This window comes from Cyrtonyx montezumae, unplaced genomic scaffold (assembly GCF_038088225.1).
Source record: "Cyrtonyx montezumae isolate F1298 unplaced genomic scaffold, pur_monq_1.0 scaffold_36, whole genome shotgun sequence".
Lineage (NCBI taxonomy): Eukaryota > Metazoa > Chordata > Aves > Galliformes > Odontophoridae > Cyrtonyx > Cyrtonyx montezumae.
This window is the reverse complement of record NW_027072041.1, coordinates 3850697-3867211: the sequence shown is the minus strand read 5'-3', so window position 1 is coordinate 3867211 and position 16515 is coordinate 3850697. Positions and strand designations below refer to the sequence as shown.

General features: G+C 38.9%; 1 protein-coding gene across 2 annotated transcripts in view; it reads left to right on the top strand.

The window, feature by feature from the left end:
• Positions 1 to 16515, top strand: part of CEMIP2 (cell migration inducing hyaluronidase 2) — a 54347-nt gene that overhangs the window by 20596 nt on the left and 17236 nt on the right. For both annotated transcript variants that reach the window (XM_065745456.1, XM_065745454.1), the window contains exons 3-9: positions 2651 to 2791; positions 3331 to 3892; positions 6470 to 6639; positions 7930 to 8118; positions 12079 to 12248; positions 15185 to 15394; positions 15786 to 15991. In XM_065745456.1, coding sequence (XP_065601528.1) covers positions 2651 to 2791; positions 3331 to 3892; positions 6470 to 6639; positions 7930 to 8118; positions 12079 to 12248; positions 15185 to 15394; positions 15786 to 15991 — 1648 coding nt within the window. The remainder of the gene's footprint in view (positions 1 to 2650; positions 2792 to 3330; positions 3893 to 6469; positions 6640 to 7929; positions 8119 to 12078; positions 12249 to 15184; positions 15395 to 15785; positions 15992 to 16515) is intronic.

Genomic DNA, 16515 nt, shown 5'->3' with positions numbered 1-16515 from the left:
TTTCCTCCTTGCTTTTATCTTTCTGTCATCATCTTTTTTTTCTAAGAAGGCCTTAACACATGTAGAGTGCTGGAAATGCAATTTCCTTCCCCATTTCCAGAGGCTTGTGCTACAGGGTCAGGAAGAGAAGTAGGAGAGATTTAGGGGGAAAAGTTCTTTTTGGCCTTTGCAGTCCTCAGCTGGAGCTTGCCCAGGGTAAACAGGATCCTCAGAAAATTTAGCTGCCAAACTGTGATAAACTTTGGCTCAGCATAATATAACACTGATAATTTTTTCCCAGAGGCCACAGGAACTCCAGACTTGATGGCTTAGCAGGTAGAAAGCAACTGTTTAACTGTATTTTGAGAACTGTTTCCTGCCTTTTCTTGCCAAACTTCATATCTGTTCCACAACTCATGGAAAAATCCAGAATTTGGGGGGGGGGGGGGGGGGCAAGGTATTGTTTATTTGTTTTCTTCACTGTATACAAAAATATCATCCCCCTCCCCCCATCAACCCTTCTAGAAACAACTAAACCTTAAGAACATCTGACCCCTTTTTTACAAAAATGCATTTAAATAGAGGCTTGACAAGAAATTCAGCATGAGTGGTTAAATTTGGCAAGCCTATAGCTACTTAATATTTTCTGTGTTACGCTTCTGCTTCCATTTAACCTTAACTGTAAAGGCAATGACTGTGGCCTGTAAAATCCAATCAGTAATTTTGGAGGTAACATATGGTGAAGTACTAAATATTTGATGTTTTCCTGCAGCCCGCTGCAATTACTTAGGGAGAATTTCAAAATACTTGTGCTGAGCACATCTGATTTGGTTGCCAAAAAAGCTGATCTACTGTGCTTCAGAAGCATGCTCGTGTTGCAGGGGCACCCATTTCCAATTCCAATGCCTTCCTTGCTCAAATATAGGATAAGTTAGACTCTTGATTTTATTCAGTTGCTGTGCTGTAGTTCATCTTTCAGACTCAACAGAAAAACTTGCAGTTACTAAATCCTTTTCCCTCCATGAATCACACTAAACAGAAATTACCAGGTTGCTGACTCATGTTTTCCCCACACTACCCTTTGCTACCAGCCAGGAAGTGCGTGCTTCTTCACAGAACTTGTGCGGCGTTCAGGGAAGGGGCTTACTGACTCTGCATGAGTCAGGCAGCAGAACTGCAGTTTTTCAGTGCCTGCTTAGCAGTCTTGGAAAATTGTGGTGTTTCTTGCTTTCTAGCTCTCCCTCGTGTTGAGTTTCACTTTTTAAATGCTGTCCCCTTAGGCTGCATCCTGCCCCCCACCCCCCAAAAAAAAAAAAGTTTTTATTTTTATCTTACTACTTTAGATGGCAGATGGCCATTTTGGCCTCATGCAGTTCTGCTAATTTTTTCTTTTTCCACTGGCAGTCCACAGGTTTCTGTGGGTTTCCTGGGTTGGGAAGGATTTTAAATGTGGAGAGAGAAACAGCAAAGGAAAACAACTTTGTCAGCAGAACTAAGGATGGCTTGTGTTAAATCTGTGGGTAGGTTTCTCTTTCTTTAGATTTTGCAAGAATGGGCTATTGCAAGTAGTTTTTTGCTCCCCGAGTTTCATTTCAGATGCATGGGACTTTTTCTCCAGAAGATGAGATTTGAAAAGGCTATTTAGATTGTTTCTCTCTATTGAGCTTCTAACCTGTTTATTTTGTCTTTTTTTTTCGTTGTATTTCTCAATAAAAAGATTTGCTGTCTGTCATTTTGTAAGAAAATTGAACATCCAAGAAATATACTTCCTGTTTTCATTGTACCTCTGTGCTACTGCATTACTCAGCTGCTTAATATTGTAAAGGGATGTGTTGTAAGTGCCACATTGCTGTAGCTGCATCTGAAATCACTCAACCCTGTTACTTCTCAATGCTGCTTCTACTTTTCTGGCCTTGCCACTGCCTCTGTGGTGCTAAATCTTCAGCAGGATTTTGAGAAGGATTATGTACGTCGCAGCTCTAGTGTAATTCAGATCCTGGTATTTAAAGTAACTTCCTCAAAAGCATAATGAGTTTCAATTCAGATGCCTTACTTTGCAGGAAACTGCTCTAAGTAGTAAAGCATTCCACTGAATATATATGAAGGTTGTCTTTTCTCCTTTCTCCCATACCTGCAAAACTATGCTGAAAGAAGCAATTGAGATGCTTAAAAGTAAGAGGGGGATCAGCCTTTCTCACACATGTGCTTGTAACCTTAAGGGAGGTGAGATGTTTCTGTGTTTTACCACAGTGTTAGTATTTCAAGTATGATGCCCAGGAGTCAGTAACTGCTGTGAATCTAAAACTTTGCAACTTACCTCTCCTGATTTACTGTAGATGATGTAGAAATTTTCAAAATAAAAACAGAACATGCCTAGCAAGAGGTTAAAAGTGCAGCATATGTTGACATTTCAGTCTGCTTGTGGTTCTCATTGATTTAATTTGGTGTATAATCCCTTCTCACCTCCAGGAGGCTTTACCATTATCTTTTTGGCTGCATTAACTTAAATCTTAAGACCTGTTGCCACTTTACTGTAGCCACAGAAGGAGTTGGGAGTCCTTTGTGCATGACTGACTGCCTTACTCACATTCATCATTATGCTGATAACGTTGCTATGGTCCTGTCAGTGACTCTAACTTTTAAAAACAATGAATTTCATGTTATATTGCAGAGAACTGTCCTGATCAGAATCCTCGTCTGAAAAACTGGAGCCCTGGGAAAGATCCTGAGAAGAAGGTTATCATCAAAAAGGGAGATTTGTTTCGTCTGAACTCAGATGCTACAGTACATTCTATAACCATACAGGATGGAGGTATGAAATGGCAGGATGAAGAAAATTCTTCATTTCACTGCATAGCTTATATTTTTATGATTACACGAAAAATGCATTGGAATATTGATACTGAACAATTCCTCTGCTTCCACGTTTCTTCCTTCTGCCAGGCCAGATATACCAGTTGGTAAAAAGCTGAATTAACACTGTCAAGTCTATCACTGGGAGTAATGGCATGGTTTTCTGTATGGTACAGTAAAATTAGACTTGTATAGTAGCTTTCCAGGTATGGGATCTGATTATGTTCTGATGGTGAACATGGTATGTTAGCCATTTTAAGAAGATGGTATAAAAAATAGGGGAGAACTAACGAGATGTTTGGCAAGATAAATCACAACCAGTAGAAGTTATTTTCCTAAGTATTCGTATATGTGTTTGTAAGCTTAGTAGCTTATTTAATTGATGTGGAAAACAAATCTTTCTTAATTGTTCTGTTGTTCTTATTGCAGATCTTAATTCTTTTGAGCCTATCTCAGAATTGAGTTGACTTATGTAAATATATATATTTTTTCCTTTAGGATTACTTGTTTTTGGTGATGATAAAGATGGTTCTAAAAATATTACTTTGAGAACTCGTTTTATCCTGATAAAGGATGGTGGAATGCTTCATGTTGGAGCAGAGAAATGCCGCTATAAATCCAAAGCAACTATTATTTTGTATGGGAAGTCAAATGAAGATGCTGATGTGCCAGAGTTTGGCAGAAAGTTTATTGGTGTGGGCCCTGAAGGAACACTGGAATTGCATGGGCATCAGAAGCTATCATGGACTCTTCTGTCAAAGTCTATGAATTTCTCAGGGCTGGCCTGTGGTCATTATGCATTTAAAAAGAATTTTTCCCGAGGGCTAAATGTGAGAGTGATTGATCAGGACACAGCAAGTGTTTTGGAAGTGTTGAAGTTTGATACTCACGAGTTTTCAGAAGAAAGCTTGAAACTCCAGAACTTACTGAAAAATAGAAGTCCTGGTCGTATTATCGCTATTGCTGTAGGAGATTCAGCTGCTAAAAACCTACTGGAAGAAACTAGAGTGACTATTCAAAATCTTCTGGGAAGTAAGTTTGTCAGAGGATTGAGTTACAGGTAAATAATTTATTCTCCCGTTTATGTTATGGTTCGATACAGATTCTGCCTTCTTTGGGGGGGATTTATGCAACTTTGACAATGTCTGTTCTTACAATACTGACAATCTATCGAAGATTTTGTGTAGTACTACAGTTGCAGTATTCAGTATGCAGTGCTTTGATAGAGCAGAGACTGCAGCCTGCAAGTATTTCTGTGATAGATCTCATTGCTTATTCATAACTACTCTTTCGCTGTTCTTCATAGAAGCTGAGTGGTACAGCAAAGGACTTTCAGATGCTTAGTTAGCTAGGTAAAGCTTTTTGGGAGCAAGGAATGCCAGGCTCAAAGCTGAATTCATGGAAGGGACGCTAATCATGTATCAGATTGCACCTTATCTTCTTCACTGATGGTGCATGGAAATGATTGGTAAAAAAGGTATTTTATTATTGAGGTACAATTGCCTGGTATGTCTGTGTCTTTTGACCATTATCCTAAGTTATTTGGGCTGAAATTGTGGGGCTGTAGAAGAAACATAGTCAATGTTATGAAAGCAGGAAACTTAACCTCTTGCATGTTCTGACCCTAGCTTTGTGTTGCACAGGTCAGCCAGTCCTTCAGCTTCTGTTAAAATGACTTTATATAATCTGGGTGTACTTCTTGATATGTTCTAGGCAGTAGTTTAGTTTTTCTCTACTGCTTTTGCCCTTGCTATCCACTAACATCTGGATTTGAGTTACTCCACACTCTGCTTTGGCAGAGCTTGGCTGGGGCGTCAGTCAGGATGGCATGTTCTGACCTCGTGTCCTCTGGGGCATGTTTATGGTGACCACAGTGTAAGCATCTAGTCATGGGGGCCCTGCAGTGGGGAGACTGCTTGCAGTGCCTTTGAGGCAGTTTCACCAGAGGGAACAAGGCCTCAGCATCCTGTAGGAGCCTCCATCTTCTGGAAGCATGAGTGGATGGTTGGTCAGGTGCTGGGCAGCCATCTTCCACCTCACCTGGAGCTGGCAGTTCTGGTGTTCACCTCTACTGGTGGTCTCAGTGCTGGTGTGAAGTGAGGGAATTTTTTAATCTGCAGTGTGGAGGAGGAAGCTACTTTTTTTTAACTCCCTGCAGATCTGATTCCGGTCTATTTTCACTTGTCGATAGAGACTCTGAATGCACATGAACATGTCCTGTCCAGTCACTTGTGGGAGGTGGGTGATAAACTCACCTGAGTGCTTGGTGAGAAAAAAACAAGGACCATTGTTAAACTTGTAAAGTTCATGAAAGGGATTTGGGTTTCATAGAATTGTAGATTCTATGGATTCATAAAATCATAGAATCTATGTTTGGAGATAATTCATTACATTATTCCCCACTTCTGCCTCCTGGTGCAAAATAGTGTGCTTTAAAATACATTTGTATTTGTATATCAACATTTAAAATAAAATACACACCTTCTTGTTGGTGCTACTTTAAAGGTGGCCCAATATATACTATTCCAGTGAAGAGGTTAATGCTGAGCACTTTGATTTGGCCTTGTGAACACAGTAAGAACATAAAAGGACTGAAATAAAAGGCAACTAGGTTGAAGAAAGTTTTAATATCTGCCTTTGAATCAATCGCTCATACTGGGCTGTAGTCCAGCTAGCTGTTACTGTTTTCATTTCTTGTCAATGATTCAACGTTAATGATGCAATTTTGTTCAACTTTTTAATAGGTGATTACTTCTTCTGCACATAATTACAGCATTACTGAGCAGTCAAGGACAACAAATACTCTTGGTTTTTTTTTTGAACTTGATGGCAGCTTTCTGTGGTGTGTGGTTTTCCATTTCCAAAAACTTGGACTTGCTGAGCAGAGCTGTAGGAAGTGAAGAGGCATCCAGGACAGTTCCCTGCTCCCCATGGGCACTCAACCAAGTGTTCAGCTGAGGGAAGGACTCGTGAGGGGAAAGAAGAAAAAAAACTCTTGTCCTCAGCCTTCAGAAACACTGATTCCTTATGCAGGGGTTATGCAATAGAATACAGTACCTTTTTTTCTGTGTCCAAGTGTCTGGAAAGTTTCAAGAGAAATATTACATGCCAGAGGTGCTGATCATCAGCAGTTGCTGCTGGCCATGTCTGTCCTGATGCAAGCTTGATCCCCCAGGGCTCCTTGCCTCCTCTGTGCAGAAACTACTAGCTGACTGCAGTCCTGTGATGAGAATGTGCTGTGGCAGGAGAGTCAGCACTGGCTCAACACCTTCCTGTGTTCCCTTAAGCCTGCCTGTGACCAGGATCCTGCATAACTTCTGGCACTCAGCTCTTGTGGTTGTCTTTTGTATGCTAGATGTTGTACCAAAAAATGTATCTGAAAGTCTTCTCAGTTAAGAGCTGTGATATTTGCCAATTTGCTTATAGAACATCCAGTTGTTTAAGGCTGTGCACCTTTCCAATGATGCATGCCCATTTTTGTTCCTCACTTTGAAACTGTAGTTTAAAATTAAATTGGGAATGTGGGCCAAAGGATTATAAGTACTTTCTACTCATGTTGTCTCTTCTTGTGCCTGTTGGTGAAGAATTTAAGGGCAATTATATTTGAACACCTACTTTTTTTTTCTTTTTTTTGCAGGCAAGCCTGGGCTTTAGTTGGTGTTATAGGTGGTGGGAATTCTTCCTGTAATGAGTCAGTACGAGATTATGAAAATCACAGCACTGGTGGGAAAGCTCTTGCTCAGAAAGAATTTTTGACGGTGGATGGTCAGAAGTTTGTTGTAAAAGCTTACAGTGAATGGAATGATGGTAGGAAAGCATTTAACTCTGTGGGTAGGGAAAAAATAAATGCTGCATATGATGGTGGGTTTTTTTGTTCGGTTTTTGCTAGAACTATTGGTTACAGTTTATAATGTGGATTGCTGCTGTAAGCTTTGCTTTTTGCTATTCATGTGGGCAGATTATTGGATGAAGTATAAGGACAGTATATTCTCTCTGTCACACTTTTCATCTAACTACATGCAGAATGCAAGCATCATAAAAATGAGTATCTTCATTTTCAATATATTAGTTACAGATAAAAGTTCTTAATGCATTGGAACAGATTCCTTCATTCTTTTTTTAAGTCATGTTCTTTTTTATTTAAGCTTCACTGATGTTGGTTATGATCCTAATAAGAAAATTGTGTAGGAGCCAAAATAAATGTTTTATCCCTGTTACAATCCTATGTTGTTATTTGGTGACAAACTTCAGTTCTCTCATCAGACAACTGTTTTTTTTTATAAACCCTGGAAGAACTACCTTGTGTATACTCTTAACCTTTGTTTTTGTGTTTCAGAGATCTTTGTTATGCATTTTACTTCTATGGATAGTCATCTGTTTCTGTTTGTTGCATTATTAGCAATATCCTATTTTCTTTAGAAGAATTTTAAGAATTTTTTTTTATTTCTTAGGGTACTTTTTTTTCTTTAGTAATTGATCCATTTGATACTATCCTTTTACTTTTCATTACAGCATTATGGAATTATATTGATACATATTTAAAAGTTATAATAATTTATGTAAGTGCATCTTTGACTTGCTGGTGCTGTAGGGTTGAGCTTTATTAACTAAGCCAGATTGTGATTCCATTCTTCCTGTGTGTTAAATAAGATGGGAGGATGTTAAATAAAGGGAAAACTGCTGAATTTAAAGGCAGGGAAATTGCATGTGTATAATATAGCTATCAAAACTATTTCATTAGTTATGCTTAGAAAAAAAAAAGTGCCCCTAGTCTAATTTGCTAAGTCCTTGATTACACCTACAGAGCTTAAATGGCAGAAAAATACCTCTTGAAAGAAGCAGAGCAAGTTGGGCCTACAGATTTTGGTATTTGATATATTGTTGTATATTTTTTTAATTATTATTTCATAATTTTTTACTGTCATCGTTATTTCCATCTCTACCTTTTGTTTTATTTGAAATTCACAAAAAAAATAGGCTGTAATGGTATTTCATATTGACATGCTTCAGAGCAGAATTGTGCTTAGTGGCTATTAAACTTGTCAGATCTTATACACTTACATAGTTAACTCTTGTGTTTTTTTCTTTTTAAACTAGGTGTCCCAATTTCAGGCTTCCAGGTAGAACCTGTTGGTGGGGTGATACTGAATCTTCTGGATGATGTTAGTAGCTGGGAGCCTGGAGACCGAATTGTGGTTGCAAGCACAGACTACTCAATGTATCAGACAGAGGAGTTCACCCTCCTTCCCTGCCCAGAGTGTACCAAGTACCAGGTCAAAGTCAAAGGTAAAGCAATGGTCACCATCTGAAGAATTGTTTGAAAAAGTCCTTAATTGCAGTACAGCTCAAATGATCCCTTTCAGCTCAAGTAGTAAGAATGCCTTTTCATCGTTCTCTATACTGCTTTATTGTCATGTTCAGGAGTATATATTTGCCCTTACTATAAAATTCTCTGTATGATGTCAGATCTGACTCTGGCCTGTAGAGCTTACTGCACTAACTTTTCTCTTTCGTTTCTTCACAGTATAAGTGAATGCTTTAGGTTTCTTCCAGGATTGGGTTATGCTTTTTCACTGTCCTTTCTCTCGTTTCTGTCTCTTCACTAATTCTCTTTATACAAATTTGAATGGCTGCTATGGTCATTACTATTTCTGTTTTCTCTAGTGCCATTCTTTTCCAAAATTTTATCATTGAATGTTTTTTTTCTGTTATTTGAAAAGGAGAAAACAGCAGTCTTTTAATCTCTTTTCCCCTCCACCCGTGCACCAGTAAAATGGTTATGAAACAAGAGGCTCTTCCAAGTCTCTACTCACACAGGATATCCCGAACTAGTTGCAATCTGTTTTTCCTTTGGGTGTGATGCACACAGAATGGTCTTGCGTGTTGTTGACCATTTCCTGTTTTATTATCTGACTCAGTCTGTTTGACTTCATAAGAGCCTCCCATGGGGTTGGCTCTTTCACTCTGCAGACATCTGTGTTTTTCTTATGCCACCCCACAACCCCTCTGTGTGCCTACACCCTCCTTCCTTGACAGTTCATCAGCCCCAGTCTGGAGCTTTTCCCTTCCTTCTCTTCTGGTGGGCTATGGGGTTGGTTTGAAACTCACCGATTACCTTTGGTAGCAGCTGATTGGTGTTCTTAGAGATCTTGTTTTCTCTCATTTAAATTCTACTGTGTGACTTCCTCTTATGTCCTCTTTCTCGGTTCTCAGAAGTTTTCTGTGAACTCCCTCAAATTTTCCTCTTCTTCTGTCTTTAGGATTGCCAATTTTTATGTTGACATTGCAGTATTCTTAGCATCCCACATTTCCTAGTGAGGTTTAGATACGTTTTCCTGCCTTGAGAAATCCCAGATAAGGTGAACTCAGATATGCCAGCTTTTCCTTATTACACATCAGAGATGACCATAGTGCAGGAAGCTGCAGAACAAAAGCTGCTTGCTTTTGTTCTGATGTTTCTCACTCCATATGCATTATCAGTACTTCAGAGTACTGACATCAAGATAGTTAAAGGTGCAGGCTACTGTGAAGGTTGAAATTTTCTGTCACCACTGTGTAAATGTGCAAACTCTTCACTCTTGGAAGTCATGCATTGTGAAAAAGTAACTGCTTTTAAAGAATCTTCTGAAAAATGAGAAAAAATTTCAAAATTTGCACTTTGGCTACAAAATCATTGCATTTTTTTCTTTCTGAAAATAAATGCTGTATTAAATATTGGAAGAACAAGATTCTAAATGAGATAAACTGGTTCATCTGGTCTTTTTGGCCAGAATCTCACAGTAAGGGATACTGATCTTTTTTTTTTTTTTTAGCAACATTAATTGTTGGTGGAAAGGTAAATTTTGTTTACTGAAGAAACATGCCATCTTTTGAAATCTTTTACTTTGTTTTCTATTACAAAAAAAAAAAAAGGAAAGCATTGTTTAATAGGATGCCTGGTTGCACTCAATATGCATGTTATAATTAAATGTAGAGGAAAAACAATAGACAGACCTTCAAATAAAGGAATATAGTCCCATTTAGAGACCTGTCTTGTCTTTTTATTTCTGAGCAAGGATAACTGGACAGGATAAGTATACCGGTATTGGTCTTCTTCACATGGTATCTACTGGTTAGCTTATATCCTTCTGTAAGTTTTCAGAAGGGGTAGTAAAACATTTGACAAGAAATAAGTATCTTCTTTAAGTTTCCAAGTAACTTGCTTTCTATGGAAGAATATTTTAAAAATAAAGTATCTGTGGTTATTTTTTGCCCTATTCTGTTTGTGTCCTCAGAATGGCTATCTGGGAGAACAAATCTTTTTTTGTTTTGGAGAAGCTGAATGCAGACTTTTCTAAAGTTGTTTGGCCTTGTTTATGTGTCTCTAACTTTTGTTTAGAGTAGATAGGGCAGTCAGTGTTTTCTTTCTTTTTTTTTTTTTCAGGAACAAATCTACATCTGTTTTTTTGTTGTTGTTGTTTGTTTGTTTCCTTTTGTTTTTTAATAGAAGCTTTTCTAATACATTGTTTTCAAACTTTTTATTTTTCATCCATTTCATGCATTCACAAAGTATTGGACTGAAATTAAGATGCACTTACAAATACACCTTAATACAACTTTCAGGATTAGTAGTTTTAGTATTCTGAAAATATGTAGATAGCACCTTGTCTGATAATCGAACATACAAGAGTGTCTTTGATTCTGTGCCCTGAAAGATGCATAACTATTACTTTGTTGAACTCAGTTGGGAAAGGGAAATTTGCTTGTTGTTTGCTAGGTTACTGTTTCTCTTCTGCAAAACTGCATGCCTTTTTGTGCACGTTAGCATAAGAAAAGATAATAGAATGCAGTGTTTAAGTTAGGAGGATGTATAATATTTTTGGTGCTACAATTAGTTTACTTTCAAGTTAAGTAGGTTACTCTGCAAGTAATGCCTCCTATTTATTTCCATGGAAAGTACAGCAGCTACAGAGCAAAATAACATTATTTGATCGAGCAAATTCTCAGCTACAAAACATTATTTTTCAGCACATTACCACCATTAGTCATGCATTTTCTCCATCAGTGAATTAAAGCCTGCTTGCTGGGCTTATAAAAATCTGCACCAGCAGAGGAGGCCCACAGCTGCTGGAACAGCATCATTGCTCAGAAGTTGTTGCCTGCACAGTCCATCTTTCATTGGCCCAAACAGGTACAAGTCAAAAGGCACCAAATCCAGGCTATGTGGTAGTGTGGTTAGACAGTCCAGGCAAAATTGGCATGTCCTTCGTGGTCTTCAGATTGCTATTAGGCCTGGTGTTACCATGTTGCAAGATGTCTTCTCTGACCTGACTCTGGAAGTTTGAGCCTTCAGCTTACTGTTGCAATGTAGCAGTCAGTTTATGGTTTATATGGGTTCCAGAAAATCATGAAGGATGACCTTTTTCCTATCCCAAAAGGCAGTGCACTTCACTTGCCTCCTGAGGGCTGTGTCTTGAACTTTTACTTCATTGAGGAATTCATGTTACAACTCCATAGACTGCCTTTTTGACTCTGACTCATACTGGTGACACCATGATTGAATCATTACCAGTGACAAAACATGGAAGCTGTCCCCTTCAGCCTCTTATTGGTTCAGCAGGTCCTGACAAACTCATGTATAGTGTTCTTTCTGTTCCTGTGTGAGCGTCTGTGGAATCATCCTGGCACAAACACTGTGATAGTTCAGTGTTGCCACCATCATTTCCAATGCACTGAAGCTGATATTCAGCTTTGTACACAGTTTCCTCATTATTATCTACCAGATTGCATAGATGAGCTGATGGAGTTGCTCTTTCTTTAATGGTGTGACAGTGGTTGCCTGGAACGTGACTTGTCTTTCATATTGCTGTTGCTGAACCACACCACCCATTGCCTCACTATGTTCACATCCACTGTTTGATCTCCATAAATATTCATTAAGCATCAGTGAATGTCAGTGGACTCTTTCTGCACAGAGCAATTTAATGGCACACCTTTGCTTTGTATGCATTTCTGTGTCAGACTCCATTTTGTCCGACTGCCCCTCTGCTGCCATCTGTAAAATGGCAACAACATGTAATGAAACATTGGTGTGAAGATTCAATCTCTACTGCCATACCACCAACATTTGCCTCTTGACCTTATGGGCCAACATAATAAAATAGGAGGCATTACTTTCAGGGTAGCCCTTGTTGTTTAGTATTTATTAAATTTCAACTCTATTTTCCTCATTTATTTATTTTTCTTCTCAAAACTCTTTTTGCACAGAAAAACCTCAATATCCCCATGTGGGAGAAGTTATTGATGGAGTGGACATGAGGGCAGAAGTTGGAGTTCTCACAAGGAACATCTTAATCAAGGGAGAGACAGAAAATACCTGCTATCGTGAAAAGGAGTGTCAGTTTTTCAGCTATGATACATTTGGTGGACATATCAAGGTTTGAGAAACATTAAGTAGCTTCCTGTCATCTCAAAAGTACATTAGAACATAAAAGCTAATGCTAAATTTGGAGGGATTTGAGAACTTAACATAAATGTATACAGCTGCTTTGCATAGAACAGACTTCTCAGCTTTCTCAAAATTTATCTCTACAGCATTGTAGCAAATTATATGAATTATGAATATTGCATTGAATTTTGTGGAGGCATATACCATATTTTGCAGCATCATGTGGCAGCGATTAAGCCTTAGAAGTTGCATACCTATAATCTTCTCAGACTTGATCTTCATTTTCTGTCTTTTTTCCCTGTCTTTTCTCCTTTCCCTGCCTTTCTCTCTCCCCAGGTGATGAGCACTAACTCAATTCTAGAGATCCACATCATCTCCAAAATCAGACGGTAGAGAGGCATAGAGAGGAAAGAGACTGAGTTGGACCGTGGTGGATTATTTATTTACTTTAGTTGAATATGCTAAAGTTACGTAAAAGAGACTGCTGCTGATTTCTTGTATTACCATAAGCATAAAGAAAGCTGAGTGCAGGCTGTATTGTAGAAACTAATATTGAAACTTGTATTCACTTAAATGAAAGGATAGAGCAGCACTGTGTCAGATCTTCGCTGCTGGAGAAGTTTTAAATGCAAATGTATTTGTGCTCATTATGTGTTGGTCACAGTTTAAATCTTCCTCTCAATAGATTTGGATGCAGATTTTAGTTTTATAGTGGTGTACATAATAGTGGGAAAGAAAATGCGCCCTTTCCCTACTGTGTGGCAGCTTTTGTGTAGAAGAGAAATAGATGAGCTTTAACCATTCTTTTATATTTGAAATAATATAAGGAAATAAGATAAATGGCAAGCTGTGAATCTTGCCACAAGGGTTCTGGTACAGCAAGGGCCCTCAGATGCCCTGCAGACAGGGCAGAAAACAAACATTTTGAGTTACTTAAGTTAAACCTTTCCAGGAGTCTGCTCAGAGAAGCTGATCGTCTGCTGCTAAACCTAGGCTTCAGCACTAGAAGCATTTTCAGCTTACATTAACCTTACATGCTCTCTTAGTGGGAGCCTGATCAACTGTTGGATGCTGTGGGCCTGGGGGCTCAGTCTGCTCTGGGCTAGACTTGCACAGGGGCAAAATTGGCTGGGGGCAGCAGGAAGAGGTGCTAACTTGTAGTTTCACCACTGCGTTCATGGTTTTAAGTGCTGAGGATCAGATCTCAGGAAGACATGGTTTTGTCCATCTCTCTGTATTTTAAGCAGGCAAACCTTAGCTGTGCAATCAAATAAAAGAAAAATCACCCCTGTCCTTCTCGAAAAGACTACAAAAAATAAACACCCATTTAGGTCCATCACTTTATTGTTCGTTTCCCTTGAGGGTAACCTGTGCATATGAAAAGTATTATTTTTGTTAAATATCCAAATATGCAAGGTAGGTAAATTAATAAACAGTAACACTGCTCCCTCACCCTTTAGCTTCCTGTGATTCAGTACCTTGTAGTTCAACTGTTGTACTTGGTTTCTTTTTTCAGGTCAGAATAGGTGGAAACAGATACTTGTCCAGCCCCGTTATAATGCCTTCAGTGTTTAGTATACATATATTTTTAATTTTAAATTACATAGAATTACTGTGAAGTTCCATGATCAGTGCTGCATCCTCATCTCAAAGATGATATTGATTCTTCTCTGGAGTGTTTCCAGTTATACTTTATAACTGAAGGTGTGCTGGACGTGTCTGAGGAGGACCTGAGAGAACCGGGCTTGTTTGGGGTGGTGAAGGCAAAGAGGAGAAATATGCTTGCAAATTTCAGGGTCTGGTTCAGGGCTGAGAGAATGTGCCAGAGATTCTGGAAGTGCACAGTGGTAGGAGAGTAGACAATAGAATCAAGCTACAGCAGGATAAATCCTGGTTAGATAGAAGGTAATTAAAAAGGATGTATGAATTGCTGTCATGAGTATTTCTATCCTTGTAGATATTCTCTGGGCAATGTACTAAGCCATCTTCTTTCAAACTGGCCCCGTGTTGCGTTGTCAGTTGGACCTCTCTTCCTGAGAGGTTCCCTGAGCCCTCTATTATTTTGTAATGTTATTAAACTAACTATGCCCTGCATTGACTGCATGGGTGCAGCTTCAGTACAGATGGGACCTAATATGACCTCAGTGACATCTGCTTACTCAAGTGGTACATGGTTGTAAATGAATAATCAATGTGCCTGCTGGTAAAGAACAAAAACTAAAGTGTAGCAACGTACAGTCTGGTGGAATTTCCAGTTTTTGTCACATGAACATTTAGTTTTCACTCTTGTTCATGAATGTTTTCATAGATTCATAGATACATTAGATTGGAAAGGACCTACAAGATCATCTAGTCCAACCATCCTCCTACCGCCATCCCTACCCACTGAACTACTAAATCAAATCCCTTAGCTCCTCATCTAAACGCTTCTTGAACAGTGCTAGGGATGGTGCCTCAACCACCTCCCTAGGCAGGCCATTCCAGTGCCTGACCACTCTTTCAGAGAAAAAATGTTTCCTCAGGTCTAATCTAAATCTTCCCCGGCGCAACTTGTGGCCATTCCCTCTCGTCCTGTCATTATTTATCAGGGAGAAGAGGCCCATCCCCTCCTCACCACAACCCCCCTTCAGGAAGTGGTAGAGTGCAATAAGGTCTCCTCTGAGCCTCCTTTTCTCCAGACTAAACAATCCCAGCTCCCTCAGCCGCTCCCCATAAGACTTGTGCTCCAGACCCCTCACCAGTTTTGTTGCCAGTTTTTTGTAAGGCAGGCTATGGAACAGGACAGTAATAGCTGTCCTGGTCATCATAGTGATGGTTTGCAATAACTGTGTGCATCTGGTATAAGTGATGTATTATCTCAAATTTTCATTGGTTAAAAAAGCAAGTAGTTGGTTAATCATTCTCGACTTCTCATTATCTTTCTAGATTTTGAAGAATTTTACATCCGTTCATCTCTCCTATGTGGAACTAAAGCAAATGGGCCAGCAGCAGATAGGAAGTTACCCTGTTCACTTTCACCTTTGTGGGGACGTGGATGAAAAAGGAGGTTATAGTTCTAAGACTTACCTTGATGGTCTTTCCATTCATCATTGTTTCTCCAGATGTGTGACTGTTCACGCAACTAATGGCTTGCTGGTAGGTGCCAGGAGAATAAAGTAGGCAGTGTTGAACTAGATGTTAAAAAGCACATGTAGAGCAAAAACAGTCCCATCGCTTAAAGTTTAATGCTCAGGAGTGTTTTTTTGTTTTTTTTTTTTTAATTTTGCAATGAGTAAATGAAAAAGTGCAAACAGTGATTTAACAGATTTTATCATTCTGCTTTTTAGATTCTTGCAGGCAACTAAGCTCTCCGGGCATAGTATGTGTTTGTAAGGGAGAAATAAAACTCCATGTCTGAATCATCTGAGTCACTGATACTGAGACTGCAGTCTGCAGCTGTGCCAAAATAGTAAAACTAAATGGCACTTGTCAAATAAATCTCAGTAAATGCTATTGCTACTGACATAATGAACTTGTGTTTCTGCAGATAAAAGACACCATTGGCTATGACACACTAGGTCACTGTTTCTTCATAGAGGATGGCATTGAGCAGAGGAATACTCTCTTCCACAACCTTGGACTAGTCACGAAACCAGGCACTATTCTTCCTACTGATAGAAACAGCACCATGTGTATTGGCATTAGGGATAAAGTGTATGGAAATTATGTTCCCGTGCCAGCCACAGACTGCATGTGAGTATTCCATTGTTAAAAAATTAAAAACTAACCAGCTGCAGTAATTAAACTGCTTATCTCTTGACAGTATACAGATGAAACAGTTTTATGGATGATGTCTAGTGAATGCAGGCACCTTAAATGCAGTTCACATAGCAATGGTGTTTAAAGAAGAAAAAGCATTTGATCATTCATAAGGGAGAAAACATAGATTTGTAACACAATTCGTTGTGGCTTTTGATGTTTGATAAATTGGTTTTTAAGGCTGTAAGGCTGCATCTTCATTTCTGTGTAAAGATACCAGTGCCCTTAAGTTGTCTCCTGCAGCTTGTCTGCATAGGACTACTCTATTGTAGAAGCTTATAAAGACAGTTTATACTTGCACTGAGTGTCTGAATTATCCTAAAATATTTTGTACTGAAACTTAAAAACAAAAACAAAAAAAAAAAAACATTAAATGTATGCTTGAGTGGGAAGCAGTTACTTTAGACATCAGTTTAGCTTTTCTGGGTATTGTTGCGAGAGTAATGTATTTTTGCAGG